The sequence below is a fragment of the Corapipo altera genome, unplaced genomic scaffold (genome assembly GCF_003945725.1).
Source record: "Corapipo altera isolate COAL_440 unplaced genomic scaffold, ASM394572v1 RXGC01000072.1, whole genome shotgun sequence".
Taxonomy (NCBI): domain Eukaryota; kingdom Metazoa; phylum Chordata; class Aves; order Passeriformes; family Pipridae; genus Corapipo; species Corapipo altera.
In genome coordinates, this window is record NW_020884943.1 from 2322432 (window position 1) to 2339181 (window position 16750).

Consider the following 16750-nt stretch of genomic DNA (forward strand, 5'->3'; position numbering starts at 1 on the left):
TAGGAGATCCAACATGAATTTCAAACAGTAACTAGCAGGGTCTCCTGCAGGATGAGAATTTCACTGTTAGCAACACACGATTACTATTTTTCTTGGTAGTAGAGAAGTATGTTACAGTATTTTTTTTTCCAAAATGCTGTATGTAACACTGAAATCAGCAGAAATTGGATGTGCCTCTGAAAGATGAGTCTCATAATGGGGGGAAGAACAGGGAAGGGTCCAAGCATCTTGGTGGTATTGAACATCACCAAGCTTAGGATTTTACTGCCCCTTGCTGCTCATTGTCCATCACTTTTATATTTTTAAAGGTAGCAGGAAGCCCTAAGCACATTGCTGTTAAATGTTCAGTTAAATGATAACATATAACCAATTCAGGTTGGGAAACAGGGTAAGAAAATACACTACAAGCATCCAAATCCCTCTGAATGGGTCAGGACCTGGCAGACATGTTGAACTCACCTGCCTTATGGTAGAGTTATTTTCCATATCCAAATGAACTGATGGTTGCAAGCTTGGTGTAGGTTTGTATGCCATAAGAACATAAGGTATTTCCTGGGAACCCGACATGGGAGTGTGTGGCAGAGGAGGCAGCACTCAGGGGAGGCAGTGTGCCTAGGCTGCAGCTCCTTAAGATATTTGTATTTTCACGGAGCTGTTCAAATTACTGATGTCAGGCACACAAAACATTCAGAGCACCAGGGGCAGGTTGTACCTGCATGTCTGAACACCAAATCTGGCCTAACCTTTTCAAGAGTTCCAGAGTGAAGGTCTGCCCAGAGGAGGGCAGCAGTCCCACACAAGTGAACTGCTATTTTCCCCCTGTAACCCAGGACCACGGCTAGTGCTGGCACTCAAGAAACTAATCCTCCACACTTGCAACCAGCAAAATAACACTGCTGAGCCTTCATGCCTATAATTCTTGCACCTCAGGAAAGAAAGATAAAAAAAATATGATTTTCCTTTTGTTTCTGTGTTTGCTATGGGCAATTTTATTTATTACTTGTTCTGTTTCTGCTTGGTCTAATTTGGCCAAGTGAGATAAGCAATACAGATCACAGAGACAAGAGATGGTCCGTGATAAATCAAAAGCAACCAAATGAAACATCCCTTTAATTTTCCACAAGAAACACCTTTCAATTCTTAACTTCACTTGCAAGACCTCATTAAAAAAAAAATTAATCACCCAATTGTTTTTATGACAGCTATACAAACTACAAGCACCTACTATTTTCAGCTCTCTCCCCCAGGCTGAATATTCTGCATTTCTTTTCTTTCTATAAAACATCTGCAGGGACTTGTACATCTAAATCATTAAGGACAAATCAAATCAAATAAAATATGTAAGGAGGGCTTCTAGGGAAGGGTATTTCCAGCATGCAAGCAAAAGTCAAATATAAAATGTGCTACAGAAGTAGCTGATCTTTCTAGGCCTGCCTGCTTGCAGGCTCCTCCAGCTCTGCAGGACATGCTACCAATGGCTACAGCCACAATCTTGGGCACAGCTCCTCATCCTGCTCAACCTCTGCCTTTCACCTGTGTAACTCCAAATCTGAACAGACAGAGCTAAGTGAAACAGCACTCAGGAAAAAATGACAAATATACTGTCCTATCCGATCCCCCACCCTTTCTTTCCCCCCAAACTAAGAGTCATGATTATTTAGTCTTTTTTCCTTGTAAAGATGGCTGTGATCTGTTTTTAGAAATATATCTACAGGATTTCTAATTGAAATACTGCTAAATCAAGACAGTCTGAGATTGCTTTGGTGACTCTAATATAATACAAGATAATTACGTTCAGATCTGTGATTGTCTCTGTGGACTAGTTTTCATATAAGCAAACATTATACAAAGAGAAACCAGGTTATGAGAACTACTGAGATGGAGGGAAAATGTTCAGTGTGGTTGTGGATACACCCAAGTCATTGCTGCAAGATGCTTCTAGCTACAATGCTCCCACTGTGCCTGAGTTAAGAACAACAATGGGTTCTACCTTCAGTGATTCCCTCAGAGTTTTGTCTTCAAGTACCTCTGCTTACCCATATCAGTAATCCAGATGGCTATTCTCTCATAGAAGAAGTTCAGGATCATGATGATGACAAAATTGAGGCATGAGGCTGTGACTGAGGTCGCCAGCTGAGGGGTCAGCAACCCACTGATGGGCTGCAAGGTCTGGGTGTTCTCCATGAGGCTGGCGAAGGCCGCGTACACCGCCAGGCGATACACGATCACGGCGATCATGCTGGCTATGATCAGAGACACCTGGGAGAGGGACAGAGAGCTCAAATACACCTGCAGCTTAGCACAGCTGTACGCACAGAACTTTGGGAATAAGACTCAGACCATCGCGCTTTACACTTTTCAAATCGTATCCTTTGTGGGTGTGAGTTCAGCGGCGCTGAAATGCAAAGTGCACAAGCAAAATGCTTTGTTGTGTTAGGTACATTAAACCCAACGAAATTATTTTGTAGGTACATTAAGCCCGACGAAATTGTTTTGTTAACACAGGAAAAGCAGACAAACTAATACTGATATTTGAAAAAAAAAAATACAGAAGAACACAGACTCATAAAAATGGAGGTGGAAGGGACAAGTTAAACTGTCAGCAACTCCGACATATGTTAAAGCAACGATTCAAAAAGATGCTCACCCAGAACAACACTGTAGTTCCTGAGATGCAGAACCGCACAGCCTGGCTAGTTAAAGGCAAATAAGGCTCCATCTCCTGAAACAGTCAAGTAGAAGACAGTTCATCTTATTCCAACATCTTATTCCAACATCAAGCAGTACACAGAGCTCTGATCAGCTGTGTGAAAGTGCCCACATCCAAGAAAAACCACTCAGAACCCCCCTCACTCTAAAAAATGGCAGACAGGACATGATTTTGAATGTGCTGGGGCAGGGGGTAAAAAGATTAGGACAGAAGTGGCCATAAAACTGCTAAAAGTAAAGACAGCACCTGGAAAGAATGGTTAAACCTTTGCAAAATCAATCAGCAGCTGAAGGATAAAGACCAACTTCATGAACTATCACAGTAAGGCTAGGTCAGCTGTCATACAGCTTTGAGTCCAAAACTCGGCTCAAGGTTTGTAAAGTCTTCATGCTGAGGATTCTTAAAATTGTCATTTGTATGTGCCAGTCAGAGAGTGGTTCCCTCCACTCCTTCGATTTTATTGTTTTTTTGGTTGAAGAATTGCCTACGAACACAGCTGCCAAGCTCTGCTATAGCACCAGGCAACTGGATCTTACCCATGCCAGTATACCCATATTACACATGTGTAAAGTTTTTGCTATTCTAATTTCTAAAATATCAAATTACATGTGTTATGAAAGGATCATTTAAGAACTAATGCCAGTGGAAGAAGATTTTAGTAAAAAATTAACCTCAATTTGATAAATCTTTGGGACAAGACACTGTGGAAAGCTCATGCTCCTCTTAAGCAAAGTGGCATCGAGTGTTACAGACAAGCACAGTTTCTGGATCATGGTAATAGTTAAAGGCTCCATTAACAGAACTTTAGGAAACAGTTGAAGATAAGACACAAGCATCCATATTGGGTGACTTTACACAGGTTCATAACATTTTACACCTATTTCGTGTTAATAAAAAACTACATATATTCTATACTAAGAGCAAATATTTCATATACTCTAGGCTATTCAACAAGTTTTATACTGTAGAAATATAATGTAGGCAGTAATGTGCAACGACAGAGCCTAAGTTTGAATCGAATGCTTCATTATTTATGTCAACTAGAATTCTCTTGCAATCAGCAAAAACAGATCTTAGCTGTGACCTAGTTAGATAGTTTAGCATCATAAACAAATGAGCTGTTAATCAAAGCCTCCAGATGGGCAATTTTGGTTTCGGTGCACCTAGAACTTTGAATCATGAACAGGACTAATGAGGAAGTAATTTTCTGAGTGAAGCAAAGCCAGCTGTGGGACACAATAAAGTCATTGCCCCATATCCACAAAACCATATCAGTCTGCAGAATCAACCTGAAAGCACTGCCATTCCATGTGCTCAGTATTGCACATGTTCTAATGAAAGGAAATTACACCACAGAGTGGCAACCTTGTGCAAGCTACCCTATTACTGGGTACTGATAAGGATCACTGCTAAACCCTGCTGCAAAAAAGCTTCTGAAAAACCAACAAGACAATAAATTGATGTGTCATAGAATAAGGCTTGTATAGCCACTGAATTTTTATGGTAATTATTAATGCATACTTAGAAAGCACAGAGCAGAGCAGTATCTCACTCTGAGATCAGAAAAATATATTACAGTTCATTTCTATTTCCTAAATAAAGTTAACCTTCCCCCCCAACTAAGGGATCTGGATGAATCTAGAAAACCAGCAACTAACACACGACAGGCAGGCACGTGTTTTCAATTAGTAGAACTAACTAATAAAGAATTGATGTACCTGTAGCTGTTTTCCTGAGCATGCAGAAATGAAAACCCTCAGCAGAGTTACACTTAAAATCATGGTGCACAGTTATCAAAGAGCTCTGTGCAATGTGTGTACTGTGCTAGTTACAAGTACAACAGCAAAATTAATGCACATGTGGAAGGGGAAAAACCCTCTCACGAGAAATAAGATTAGTGTATGTATTTCCTAATTTTAAGGAGAGAAACCCTGAAAGACAGGGTTACTGTTTATATGACAATGATTCTTCCCGTGTTCTGGCTAAGCTTCTATTTCTTTTCTGAAGACTTTGTTATCTAAGTATACTTAGGACTCGTGTCAGTAAGCTATTTACATGCAATTCTATGAAAGATGATTTTAAAATACATCAAATTGAGGTGGTAGGTGTCATATTGAAAGGCAACCAGCTGATCCCTACATTTGTCAAATACTCCTACCTAAATTAAATATAAATTTATTTGTCTACGAGAATTTACTTTGTCTAAGAGACAAATTTACTAAATTTAGTAAATTACTAAATTACAAATTTACTAAATTTACTTTGTCTACGAGACCATGGCACTCAGTACCACATCCAGTCTCTTCTTAAATACCTTCAGGAACAGTGACTCCACCACCTCCCTGGGTAGCACATTCCAATGTCTGATCACTTGCTCTGTAAAGAATTTCTTCCTAATGTCCAACCTAAACCTCCCCTGGCACAGCTTAAGACTGTGAAGTAAGTATTTATATATAAGTTTAATAGTAGTGTGTTAAATAGTGTCATAATTCATATCTCAATCAGATTTCAGAGACAGGAGTTCAGATGTCTTCATCTCTCCAGTGTTCCCCAAACAAAGCAGTTGTATATCAGAACCAAAACCACAGCTAACCCACTTATCTGTCTTTAGATCAAGGCAACTGCTTCTTCTTATGTTGGTGCAGGGATGAGAAAGAGTGCTTTTAAAGGCAAGAAGGTTTCAGAGACTGCTGCCCTGAAACATGAAGGATGCTGCAAAGATGGTGTCAAAGCCATAAACTTTGCCTTTGTTTTCCAGAGTTAACACATCAATTTGCACGTTATGAAACTCTCAGTGTGCAGCTGAACTTGCATGTGTGTCCACACTCCTTACCTGAGTTACAGGATTCCTCTTCTTCTGGGTACATTTTGCCTCGTACTCAGGCCTCAGCTGGAGTTGCTGCTGTTCCTCTTCAAAATCAACCAAATCCCACTCATATTTCAGTCTAGCTTGCCGTCTCTTCCAAAACTCCAAGAAAAGTGTAACTACGATTTGAAAATGTTAAAATACGGTTAAGGAAGAAATTAGTAAGTTCACGAACCAAGTTCAACTTACTTCTGCACTGGCTTCTGTTCTGTGGTTTATCATTTATCCTCAGTGCAACCCATCTATTTTTACTGACTGCCTATGAGAGTTCACAGCTAAGATCATAATACAAATCCAGTGATTTATTAGTTAATTGAATTCCAGAAGTGGATGACAAGGAAGATGCCAAGACATACAGGTATCTCTATGCTTATGAGAGCCATGTTCAATTACAGTTTAACTACTTTTCAAATGCAAGAAACGACATGGGATTAACAAAAGAACCTGATGATACAAATAATTGCTTGTGTATAAATCTGCAACACATGAACAACTGCTACAAATAAGTAGCATGGCTATTCAAGTTCAAAGATTTCTGTTGCATTTTGATGCTTATTTGATATCATGGTCATTTTAAAGACAGTGAATGTCTGGTGTTTTTCATATGATCAAGAGTTAGGCTGGCTTAAGAATTTTTAGGACACTAGAGGGAACTGATTTCATATATAAACAACAATAAAGTATATAATACTATACAACACTTTAAGAACCCTCTATAAACTACTTTAAAATGTAAACATTTAGTAATCTGATTGTTCTTAGTTGAACTGGGAGGCTTCATGGTTAATACAAACACAGGAAAGCTTATCTTCTGCAGTTCTAAACCCTTTGGCTGGTACTTCCTGAATGACTAATCCATGTCACACAAATGCTAGTGCTTAAAAAACAAGAAAAGTTTGGTACAGCAGCCCTACAACATCATCTTATTAGATTTTTTTTTAATAATTCTGTATGAAAAAAGTCAGTGGTGAGATCCTTTGATAACAAATAAACAGGATCTCTGCTAGCACAGAGATCTTTGTGAGCTAATGAAATATTTACATTCAAACTGAACATTTAATTATGACACTTCACACAAACAGTATGAAACAAGAGATACATTTAAGGAAATGACGAAAATAACTATGCTATCCTGTATTTATAAACCTTCATAGAGTTTAAAAAAAGAATATATATTTAACACAATATGATCTTAAAAGAATTAAGACACAAAAACTCTCCACTCTCCCACAGCGACACTGATAATGTGCAGGGCTTAGCAGAGAGGACTCTTTCATGGGCTGCATAATGTTGGACCTCTCTGGTTACAAGGGAAAGAATCAATGGTAGCAGTTAAGAGTACACAATACTTATAATATCCTTATGATATCCTGGATATCTGCTGGATTTTCTTCAGGTTTTTCAATCCCTCTGTGTTTCTCTTAATTCCCCTGTAACTTAAACTTATTTTTACTCTCTCATCACTTTTGCATCTGAGGCAGGATACTAAGGTGTAGCCATTATTCCCCTTCCTCCCACTTCCTCGTCCCTCAGCAGCTTGGCCATGATCTTATTGTTTGACATAAAACTTACGAAACGTACTCACCCCATATGCCCATGAAAATGGCAAAAAAAAGAGTTGCCACGTTGTCAAACAAATGGGAATACTGCAACAGAATACGCAGGAACAGGTCAGTACCAAAAGAGTTTTCAGGATGAATAAAAATAACAACTGGCTGCAGAATCAGACACAGACCTGTGAAGACTGACAGGTGGTGTTTAGTCTCCAGTAGTCACAGTCCTGGTCACAAAGCGGGCACATGATGATCTCTCCTCCAATTGCAGGGTCACAGATTTCTTTGCTGAGGAGGAAAACATTATAAAGTATCTGTTTCCGTAGCATCTTAAGAGCTGTTACACGAAATTTATTTGAAAATTAAATAAAATAAGAACTCCACTTGTTCAAAGCTCAGGATTTGCAGCTTCACGGCGAAGATGCCACATCTTGTCACAGTCACTGGTGTTAACCTGTGGCTGGTCAGGGCAAGCCAAGAAATGAAGCAGCTGCTACAAGGAGTAAAATTAACAATTCTCTCAGTATGAGCTTTCTGGTTCTACCAGCAAAGAATCAGGAGTGTCAGGAGCTATATGGCACAGGCACTGCTTTTGGGCGAGATATAAAACCTGTTATTTGTCAGCAGGTCAGCAGCGAGATCCAAACACCTTTTCTAAAAGCAGAGAGGTAACTTTGGCTTTGCTATCTGCAGAAAAATTTGCTACTTCAATTTAACTATGACAGTGGGTGAAGTCTACAATTCTGTGATAGTCCTTCAGTATCCAGAGAAATCTGAACACGTATAGCAGTATTCCCAAGTGAGTTCTTAACCTAGCTAAAACACAAGTCTCAAAATGACATAATTCGATAGAATAGATGAGAATTTAAACCTCTTATTCATCTTTTATGGTGAAATCTCACAGTTTTCTGGAAGCCTCCTTATAAAAAACAGTAAGCAATGAAATGTCAACCCTCTTTTCCTCTCCCCACCCCCAGTCCCTGAATACAATGTCTTGGGTCCTCTAATGAAACAAATACAATGTTTATTTTAAAAAAAAAGCAACCTATGGCTTCGAGATACCTGATCCATCTTTGGTGGGAGAACACTGCTGACCTGTTTTACTCATGCTTTCGGTAGTTAGTACAAATGATGACTTACACAAAAAGGTCAGACTGCTCTGCAAGATAGATTAAACAGACAAGCTTAAGGCAACAATAAACACTTAATTTTGAGAGATGGAAGTGGTACTCTTAGGACTTCATGTACTGCAGGTTCTCCAATATAAAAAGCTATTGCCAAATGGCAATAAAATATTGCTTTTCACCTACAAATTGATTCTTACTAATTAACAGTCAAAAGTTCTGCATCAGTGGCCCATCACCTTTTCAATCAATAAAGATTGAAGAACAAATTTTTCTAATCTGATAAGCCTTAAAGCTTATTATCTGTTGGGAGTTTTTTCCAAGAACTAAATTTTCACATTGTTTAACTCTGCCCAGGAGATTTTCAACGTTGCACTCACCTGCTCATATTTTCATCCATTGTAAACAAGCCATAAAGAAAACAGATTAGGCCAACAACTGCTGCAAGGAATAACATCTCAGTGTAAAATCCCAGCCAGGCAAAATAGATTCCAATCTTCTCACCATAGTACTTCCTGAATACCAAAAAAAAAAAAAAAAAAAAATGCAATTAACAGGAATAAAAAGCAAAATTTAGAAATGTAATAAAGCAATCTGGTCAGACCAAAAATGAAACACTTGGCAAAATTCTCTTTTAACATAAGAGTAAATGCATTGATGTACAATGGAAAAATGAGATTTGAAGCTGGCCATGAGAAGTTACTCAAGTTGAATGAACAAGATGAATGAACAGGATCTATGGCCTCTTTCGCCCCTTTTTCCCTCCTAGCAGAAGCTCCAGCTTTAAAATCACTCTTTCTCTTTCCCACAGGATAATGCAAATGAAGATTTACTTCCTGATTTTTCCAGGGAGTTACACAACTGAAACTGGGTACACCAGTCCTGACCATATGCTTAAGAGAAATGGATAATGCACAGAAATACAACCACCTGTGTTACAAATGGGAACTGTAACCTGTGAACAAAGTAATATTTTGTTGTCCAGGATGGGCTGAAAACAGAGATCTTGGGTGAGATGAGTCTAAATTTAGGCTTACAACTTAAGAGTCAAGCTTCCAAACTGCTTTTATCAGTGTTTTTTCAAGTCTGTGTTGAAATGTCAGCGTTTCAAATTGCTCTTTAAAAACTCGTGTAGGTATGGATTATAAAATCCAAGATATTCTCTGCATGTGTTTCTCTAAATCTGAATTATCTGTAAGCTAGAAATGAATATCTGCTGTATTACAGTGAAAACCCATGGAAATGCAACAAACCACAGGCTGCATTTTACCTGATAAGGTCTAAAGGCTGCTCTTTGTAGAAGCGCAGGAAATGGGCCCATTCCATGTACAGCGTGTACCTCTCGTTGTCACAGTTGGGATCATTTGCCTTTTTCCAGTACTGGCACTGTGAGCAAATCAAAGAAAAGGAAAAGCAGGAAAATTAATTTCTAACTAGAAATCAGGAAGTTTAAACAACCTAAAGTTTGCATTTTGAAAATATTTTAAGAGGTTAAATAAGTATTTTTAGACGAAGATTCGTGAGTCTGTCTCACAAATTTTGGAATTTTTTCATATGATTTTTTAGCATTTAAGCTTGGTTGTAGCTGTATAGAAGAGATTCTTGCTTTTTATTATCTGTGGTTTTGGTAGTCCCAACGGGATAAATTACTTCCCAGCCTAGACTAGCCTTCTACAGCACAGATCCTGATCAGCTAAACTTTCCCACTGATAACCTAAGGAATGTCCATTCATCCATTTATTTTTATTTTCTAAGGAAAGAAAAAAATATTTTCAAACATTTAAAAATATAAATCTATATAAAGTATCTAAAAATGCCTTATGGTAGAATTCAGAGACATAAGTCTCTAAAGAAATGATGTGACTGACACATGGGTGTATCCTAAAAACTCCTCCACAGGAAGAAACATTTCAGCACGTAAAAGCCAAATAGCAGGGCTGGTAGATATGTTTCGTGTGCTATTAAACAGAATCAATGGGACAAATGGAATGTTTTGAGTACATTTTTGTATCTGCTGAAAACAGCAAATTCACAGCAGGTAAAAGACTGAAAACACTGGAAAATGCTCAAGGGAGCAGAAAGCTAAAATACTTACATCATGAAGAGGATATGCAGCTGTATAGGTGCCATTGTTTAGCAGTCTCTTAATCCCAAATTTTTTCTTCCCTTCTTCTGTTCCATAAGGGCAACGTGTAAGAATATAATTAACCTGGGATTCAAACACAGGAATTTCAGAACTTTCCTGTTTTAAGGCCATTTAACAGAACCCTACAATGGTCGTGCACTGTGCATAATCTGCTGGAACAATATGCAAAAGCAGGAGGTATTTCTTCAGAAGACCTTACCCTATGTAAGAACACTGAGGGCACAACTGCCTTACAGACACTCAGAAGACCCGTTCCAACAAGTATCACACCAGATTTCTAAGAAAGACACACAGGCACCCAGGCTTCCCTGTATCTACCACGGACACCAGAGTTTCTATACTCCCTCCTTCCTCGCAGGAATATTCTGATGGGGCTGTGTTAAACTGCATGTAAATGCAAGCAGCCAAACTGATGTACGTACTATTCTGTTCCTCACGGACGGGGAGAAGAAAGTGCTCTCGTCGTTTATGAGGTACAGCTCCTGCTTGTCCTTGCTGAACGGGGCCGTGAAATAATCCGGCTCAGGGTGCATCACCTTCTCGGGCAGCCTGAGTGGGGAAAGCATGCAATCCAGGGGGTTCTCCACTGTGGAGGGAATGTCATTTTCCTTGATGGGAACTTTGATGTTCAGCACCTCCGCGTACGTGATCAGAACCTCCCACGGCGCGTGGATCTTCACAAAAAAGATCTTGCCATCCTCAGATTCCTGCCCCGGGAAAGTTAAACCAGTTAAGTCAGATGTCAGACCAAACTGTGTCTTATTGCAAGATTTATGGGAATAGTTTTTATACACAATTTATTGACTTCTACATATTTCTGAAAGGTTTAAAAAAAAAAAAAAAAGGGGAGAAGGGAATAGAGGAACTTTTTGTATCTATATATTTTTAATTGAAAAGCTTATCTGAGTGGTTGTCCATTCATAAAAACAATCTTGGCACTACTAAAAGCTCACAAAGGTTTTTCAAACTATATTAATCTCATACACTGAGGCCTGAAAACTGTCATTACACTGAATGCAATGGAAACACAAGGAATATTCTTATCATAGGCCTCACCCAACAGTGTACTTTCAGTGTTCCTCTGCATACACAGCAGAAAATGGCTATCAGAAGGTACTTTTGACATATTGCTCAATGAATCCTCCATCTATGGATGTTACAAAGTCTGAATTTCATCAAGAGTTACTTTACCCCACCCAGCCTCTGGCACACTGACTGCATCAGTCAAAATCCCATGTTCTCCAGTTGTTAAATCAAACAGTAACACCAATCAAACATCCTCAAGTTGTTTCACCCTTTCCTCATAATTACAACATCCATTGGGCATAACCAAGCCATTCACCGACCTTCCAAACTTATTACTCATCGTTAGGCAGGATTAAATGTAGCTGTGAGCATACTTCCCATTTAAGTGGATTTAAACCAAATCACAGCTATTTTGAAACCACTTTCTTTTTGTTATAAAATCAAAAGCCATCACTTCCTCTTGAATCACAATTATTCTGCTTCCGCAATTTTTATCAATGTATCTAGAAAAAGGACTCAAACATATTAATCTTGTTTCACCTAAGTAAGTCACACTCCACTGAAATCCACAAGCATAATTGATAATTTTTCCCAAAGAAACAAAGTGGTTTATTAATTTGCAAGTCTACTTCTCTCATCCTAATTTTTCCTTTTTTTTTTTTTTACCTTCTTGTCTTCTGTTTCTAGTTCCAAACCTGCCTTTTGCAGATTGCTCTCAAATTCCTTTCTTCTTTCCTAGAGAGAAACAAACACACTTTAGTAAGTGATGAAGTTAGCAACTAACTGATCCCTTACTGATGACTCACTGAGTTTCAACTTCTCTCAGCTGCCCTGATGACAACCCCTTAATGCTATGTGACCTTCTCAAAGCAATCAGACAAAAACCAGCTGATGCATACCAGGCCACTTCCGAGTGCAGGCCAGCTTTGTGATGGCAACACATCGGGAATTGCAACAGGAAGCCTACTGGGTAGGAAAAGGCATGTTCTGGTTAATCAGAGAAGGAATTGGTGTCTTGTGTTTTGAACACTTCTGACTCTTCAGGAGGCTGGTATGTGGGGTGTTTAACTGTTCATTGCTAAGAGGATGTCAATCAAAACTAGACGGAAGGAAAAATCCTGGAAGCACGTGGAAGACCAATTGCTCACAGTCTATTTACCTGTTTTACAATTATGCCTGATAGAGATGTTCAAGTACTGATTACAGACAATTCAAACAGTACTTCACAAACATCACTGTAAAACTAGATAAGACCAACAAATCACCACGTGTGATCTTCCATGTGCTTAGCTTGCATAAAGTCAGTGTGGACTTCAGCAGAGTTAAACAAACCTGCCTGTGGCTGTGAGCAGTGGCTGCGTGACCTCTCTGAGCTTGAGATTCTTCTGGAACTCTTTATTTTGCCAAGTAATTCCTAGGTGGTGCCTTTAGGGAAGAACATTTTCTTCCCCTCCTTCTCTGTGTAATTTTTGCTCCTATTGGGAGATTGCATTCATTTCCTTTCAATTATATAAAACTGGCAGAAGAACTGTCAGAATAACCATAAAGTAAGGCAAATATTGAGACCTAGCCTCTTTAAAATGCACAAGATAGACCACAAATTTATTTTTGGCTAAAACACGCAATGCTGCCTGATGTTTTTTCTATTGAAAGGTCTTAAATGACATTTTTCAAACATACTTAAAAATGCAAAACACCACAGTTGTCAGCCAATCTCCTTTCCCTGCATGTCTGTGAGCAGCAGTCTGCCCTTTTTGCATTTCAGTTTGCATAAAATACTCAGACAAATGAATACAGACAGAAGAATAGCTTTCACAGCCCTCAAATGTACCTTAAGACGTATTAATGTATTTTCTTGTGCTAGCAGCCTTTCATTTTTACTTGTCCCATCTGATTTTGACAAATATTATTAGATATTAAATTAGACACTTGACTATAGGAGTTGCAAATATGCTAAATCCTCAATTCCAGCACATGCTGGGGGCAAATGCAATTCCATGCACTATTTTTGAATAATTAATCCCACTAAACTTCCCGCATGCACCTGTATAAACATCAGAGAGCTATGGTCTGCTGACCTGATAATCAAATAGAAAACAATACAACTAAAAGGTGATTTAGGAGTGTATGTTGAAGTGTTATAGAAAATCTGACATCTAAGCCTAGTATCCAAAGCTGTGTGCTAGTCTGGATTACATTTTCTCCAAACAAAGCATAGTGGTGTGTGTTCTTTTCCCAGCAAACGCTGGAGGAGAGCCAAGTGAGTCAGTTCAGAGGCTCCTCTGCCACCAGACACCAGCCAGCTCCTCTCCAGCTGTGCAGCTCAGAAACAGACAGTGCCAAAGGGTCTGGCTCCTTACTTATCTTTCTTATTTTTCCTTACTATACACTTAGTGTGACAAACTACAGTGGTCTAATAGAAATTATGCTCTTTTTAGCACTTTGCTCTCCTCCCATAAGCCCCCTCCTCTGAAACCCATGCAAGGTACTGAACTTTCCAGTCACTGGAAACAACCATTTTTAAAAGGAAATCAGTCTGCTGCTATTGCAAAAACAAACAAAAAAACCCCAAAACCAATATACCCTTGGACCAGTGCTGGTTGTTTTTAATGTGTACTTGTTAGAATTTTAAGCTTCCTGCCCCAAACCTAAAAAGCTGTACCCGGTGGATATATTTCTGATTCTGCTAGAGATGGCACTCTGCAGTCACAGAGGGAAGCTCTGTAAGTCATCCCATTAGTGAAGACCAGCCAGAGTAGGCTAATGCCCTTCCTCACATCTTAAGTATAGTTCTTAAGCCTCTCCCAAGCATTTGTGAAGCACTGAAATCACATTTTCTGAGACCACTGTGGCCTAGGTGGGAGAGAGATCAGTAGAGCATTGACCTCTCCCAACACCGCTGTGGATATCTCATATGGTAGGGGATAAGCACAGACTAACTTTATCATCTAACACATGCTGGGCTGTAAGGAACCACCCTGATAAGATTAACAAAGCAAGATCCAAAGTTCAGCAGTACTAAAAAGCCCAATGCAGATGTAGCACTGCATGATCAGTGGAAGAGAGACAACTACTATAAACCTGTTTGTGGTGGTACTGCCTGTCACAACAGTCAAGGATCAGGAGACTAAAGTAATTTTAAGTTTACAACATAATACTCCTTAATCAAACTCCTCTTTCTTGCTTTTCCTCTTCCTTTAGGCAGCTCACCTTTTATGTATCAGGATTCTTGGGCTTATTCTAACTGCAGTCAGTAGGATATTGGGAAGTAAATATGGCCTTGGGAAACATTTACATGCTACTAGTAAAGTGTACAAGAACCCTGCTCTTAGCTGTATCCTAGAGTATGGGATCAGTCTGATCTTGGTTGGGCTGCCCACACAGCTCCCTCAGAAGAAAGTTTCAGATGAGATGGAGCCTGTTTAGGAAAGGCCGCTTGTCATCTCATCCACCCAGAGCCATGAGAGCAGGAGGCCACCAGCATGGATAACTGGCCCTCCTGCAGCCTGCAGGGACTGCCCACACGGCTGGGAGGGTGCTCTGTGTGCCCTCCAAAGTGAGGGCAAACCCTCTCTGTTGACCAGTGACAGGACTCAAGGGAATGGCATGAAGCTGTTTCAGGGGAGAGTCAAGTGGGGTTGGGTATTAGGAAGTAAAAGTTCAAGCAGCATTTGGACAATGCTCTCAGACACATGGTAGGATTATTGGGCTGCCCTGTGCAGGGCCAAAAGTTGGACTTTGATCCTGATAGGTCCTTTCCAACTCAGCATATTTAATGATTCTGTGGTTCTATGAACTCCTGAACTCCAGTGCCTGATCACACTCGGGGTGAAAAACCTTTAGTTCCTAATACTCAACCTAAACCTCCCCGACTCAGCTTCATGCCATTTCCTCAAGCCCTATCACAGGTCACAAGAGTGAAGAGATCAGATCAGTATCTGCCCCTCCTCTTCCCCTCATGAGCAAGCTGTGGACTGCAATGAGGTCTCCCCTCAGTCTCCTCTTCTCCAGGCTGAACGGAACAAGTGCCCTCAGCCGCTCCTCATACGTCTTTCCCTCCAGGCTCTTCATCCTTGTGGCCTCCTTAGGACACTCTCTAATAGCTTCATGTCTTTTTTATATTGTGGTGCCCAAAACTGCACACAATACTCCAGGTGAGGCCACCCCAGTGCAGAGCAGAGTGGGACAATCCCCTCCCTCGCCTGGCTGGCAATGCTTTGTCTGACAAACCCCAGAACACAGCTGGTCCTCCTGGCTGCCAGGGCACTGCTGACTCACTGGACTTGATGATCCTCAGGATATTCTATGATTCCTTCTGCAAGTGCCAGCCAAGCTGCTGTAAAGCAGCAGGGAGAAGTGCCCAGCTTGGATGGAGCTCAGCTTTCAGCTGTGCCTGCAGAGCTGGACATGCAGCTTCTCACAGCCAGCAGCCTAACAGGGCTGACAGCACCAGCAACAAGCATCTGATACTTGCTGCCCCTGGCTCCCTAACTCTGGGCTATGTGGTGCCTCCAAGAAAGCAGAAATTTCTGTTTGAGACCATGAAAACTGGAAAAGGGTTCAATAAATGTTTTTCTGTATCTCTGTGCACCACTGGGGACAGGGGTACTTTGCTTCCAGCCAACACAGGAGCAAGTTACTTTGCACAGAGATCCCTGAGCCCTAAAGCTTTGGAGTTCTTGTGAAGAAATATACTTAGGGACAATAAAGATCATGTCCCTGTTACTAAAAATTTGTTAGATATTTTATAAATTCTATTTATTTTTTTGATGGTCACATACATCTCATATGTGAGTAAAATATTTCCACTTATGTGCTGAAGAGTTTAAGGAAAAATATAAAAGTATTGTCTCACAAAAATGTAATCCTAATTTTTGTTTAGAGGAGTTTGTGGTTTCGATTTAGAAGGCAAGTTCAAAATAGCGTTGAAGCTGGAATGTGTCTGGGAACATCAAAGAAGTTAATGCAGGAAACTAAGGGAGAAGATGAACAGACCATCTCTTACATCTGTATTAGGGCTATGTTGAAATACACAAAGAAGTTATTCATCCCACTCTTAGAAATGCAGAATAAAGCTGTTTCCTTGAGACAAGGAAACAAAACCCTTTGCCACAACTGTTATTCTCTTTGTATGAACATTCCTATTCTTAGCTGTTCCATTTTGCTGTATCATTGTGCCACAGTAAAAGAAATTCACATTTCTGTGATGACTGTACAATATCAAGTACAGTGTATGTCAGACAAATTCCAGAGGCTGCAGTGCACCAATCTTGCTCCCACAGAGACAACAGTAATTGTACGCTAAGAAGTCTGCACCAATTTACA

At 39.9% G+C, this 16750-nt stretch overlaps 1 protein-coding gene across 2 annotated transcripts in view; it reads right to left on the minus strand.

The window, feature by feature from the left end:
* Nucleotides 1-16750, minus strand: part of ANO5 (anoctamin 5) — a 52140-nt gene that overhangs the window by 7370 nt on the left and 28020 nt on the right. For both annotated transcript variants that reach the window (XM_027662202.1, XM_027662200.1), the window contains 10 exons: nucleotides 12092-12160; nucleotides 10822-11106; nucleotides 10349-10462; nucleotides 9524-9639; nucleotides 8634-8768; nucleotides 7312-7417; nucleotides 7162-7222; nucleotides 5544-5695; nucleotides 2648-2722; nucleotides 2037-2259 (listed from right to left, as the gene is read on the minus strand). In XM_027662202.1, coding sequence (XP_027518003.1) covers nucleotides 2037-2259; nucleotides 2648-2722; nucleotides 5544-5695; nucleotides 7162-7222; nucleotides 7312-7417; nucleotides 8634-8768; nucleotides 9524-9639; nucleotides 10349-10462; nucleotides 10822-11106; nucleotides 12092-12160 — 1336 coding nt within the window. The remainder of the gene's footprint in view (nucleotides 1-2036; nucleotides 2260-2647; nucleotides 2723-5543; nucleotides 5696-7161; nucleotides 7223-7311; nucleotides 7418-8633; nucleotides 8769-9523; nucleotides 9640-10348; nucleotides 10463-10821; nucleotides 11107-12091; nucleotides 12161-16750) is intronic.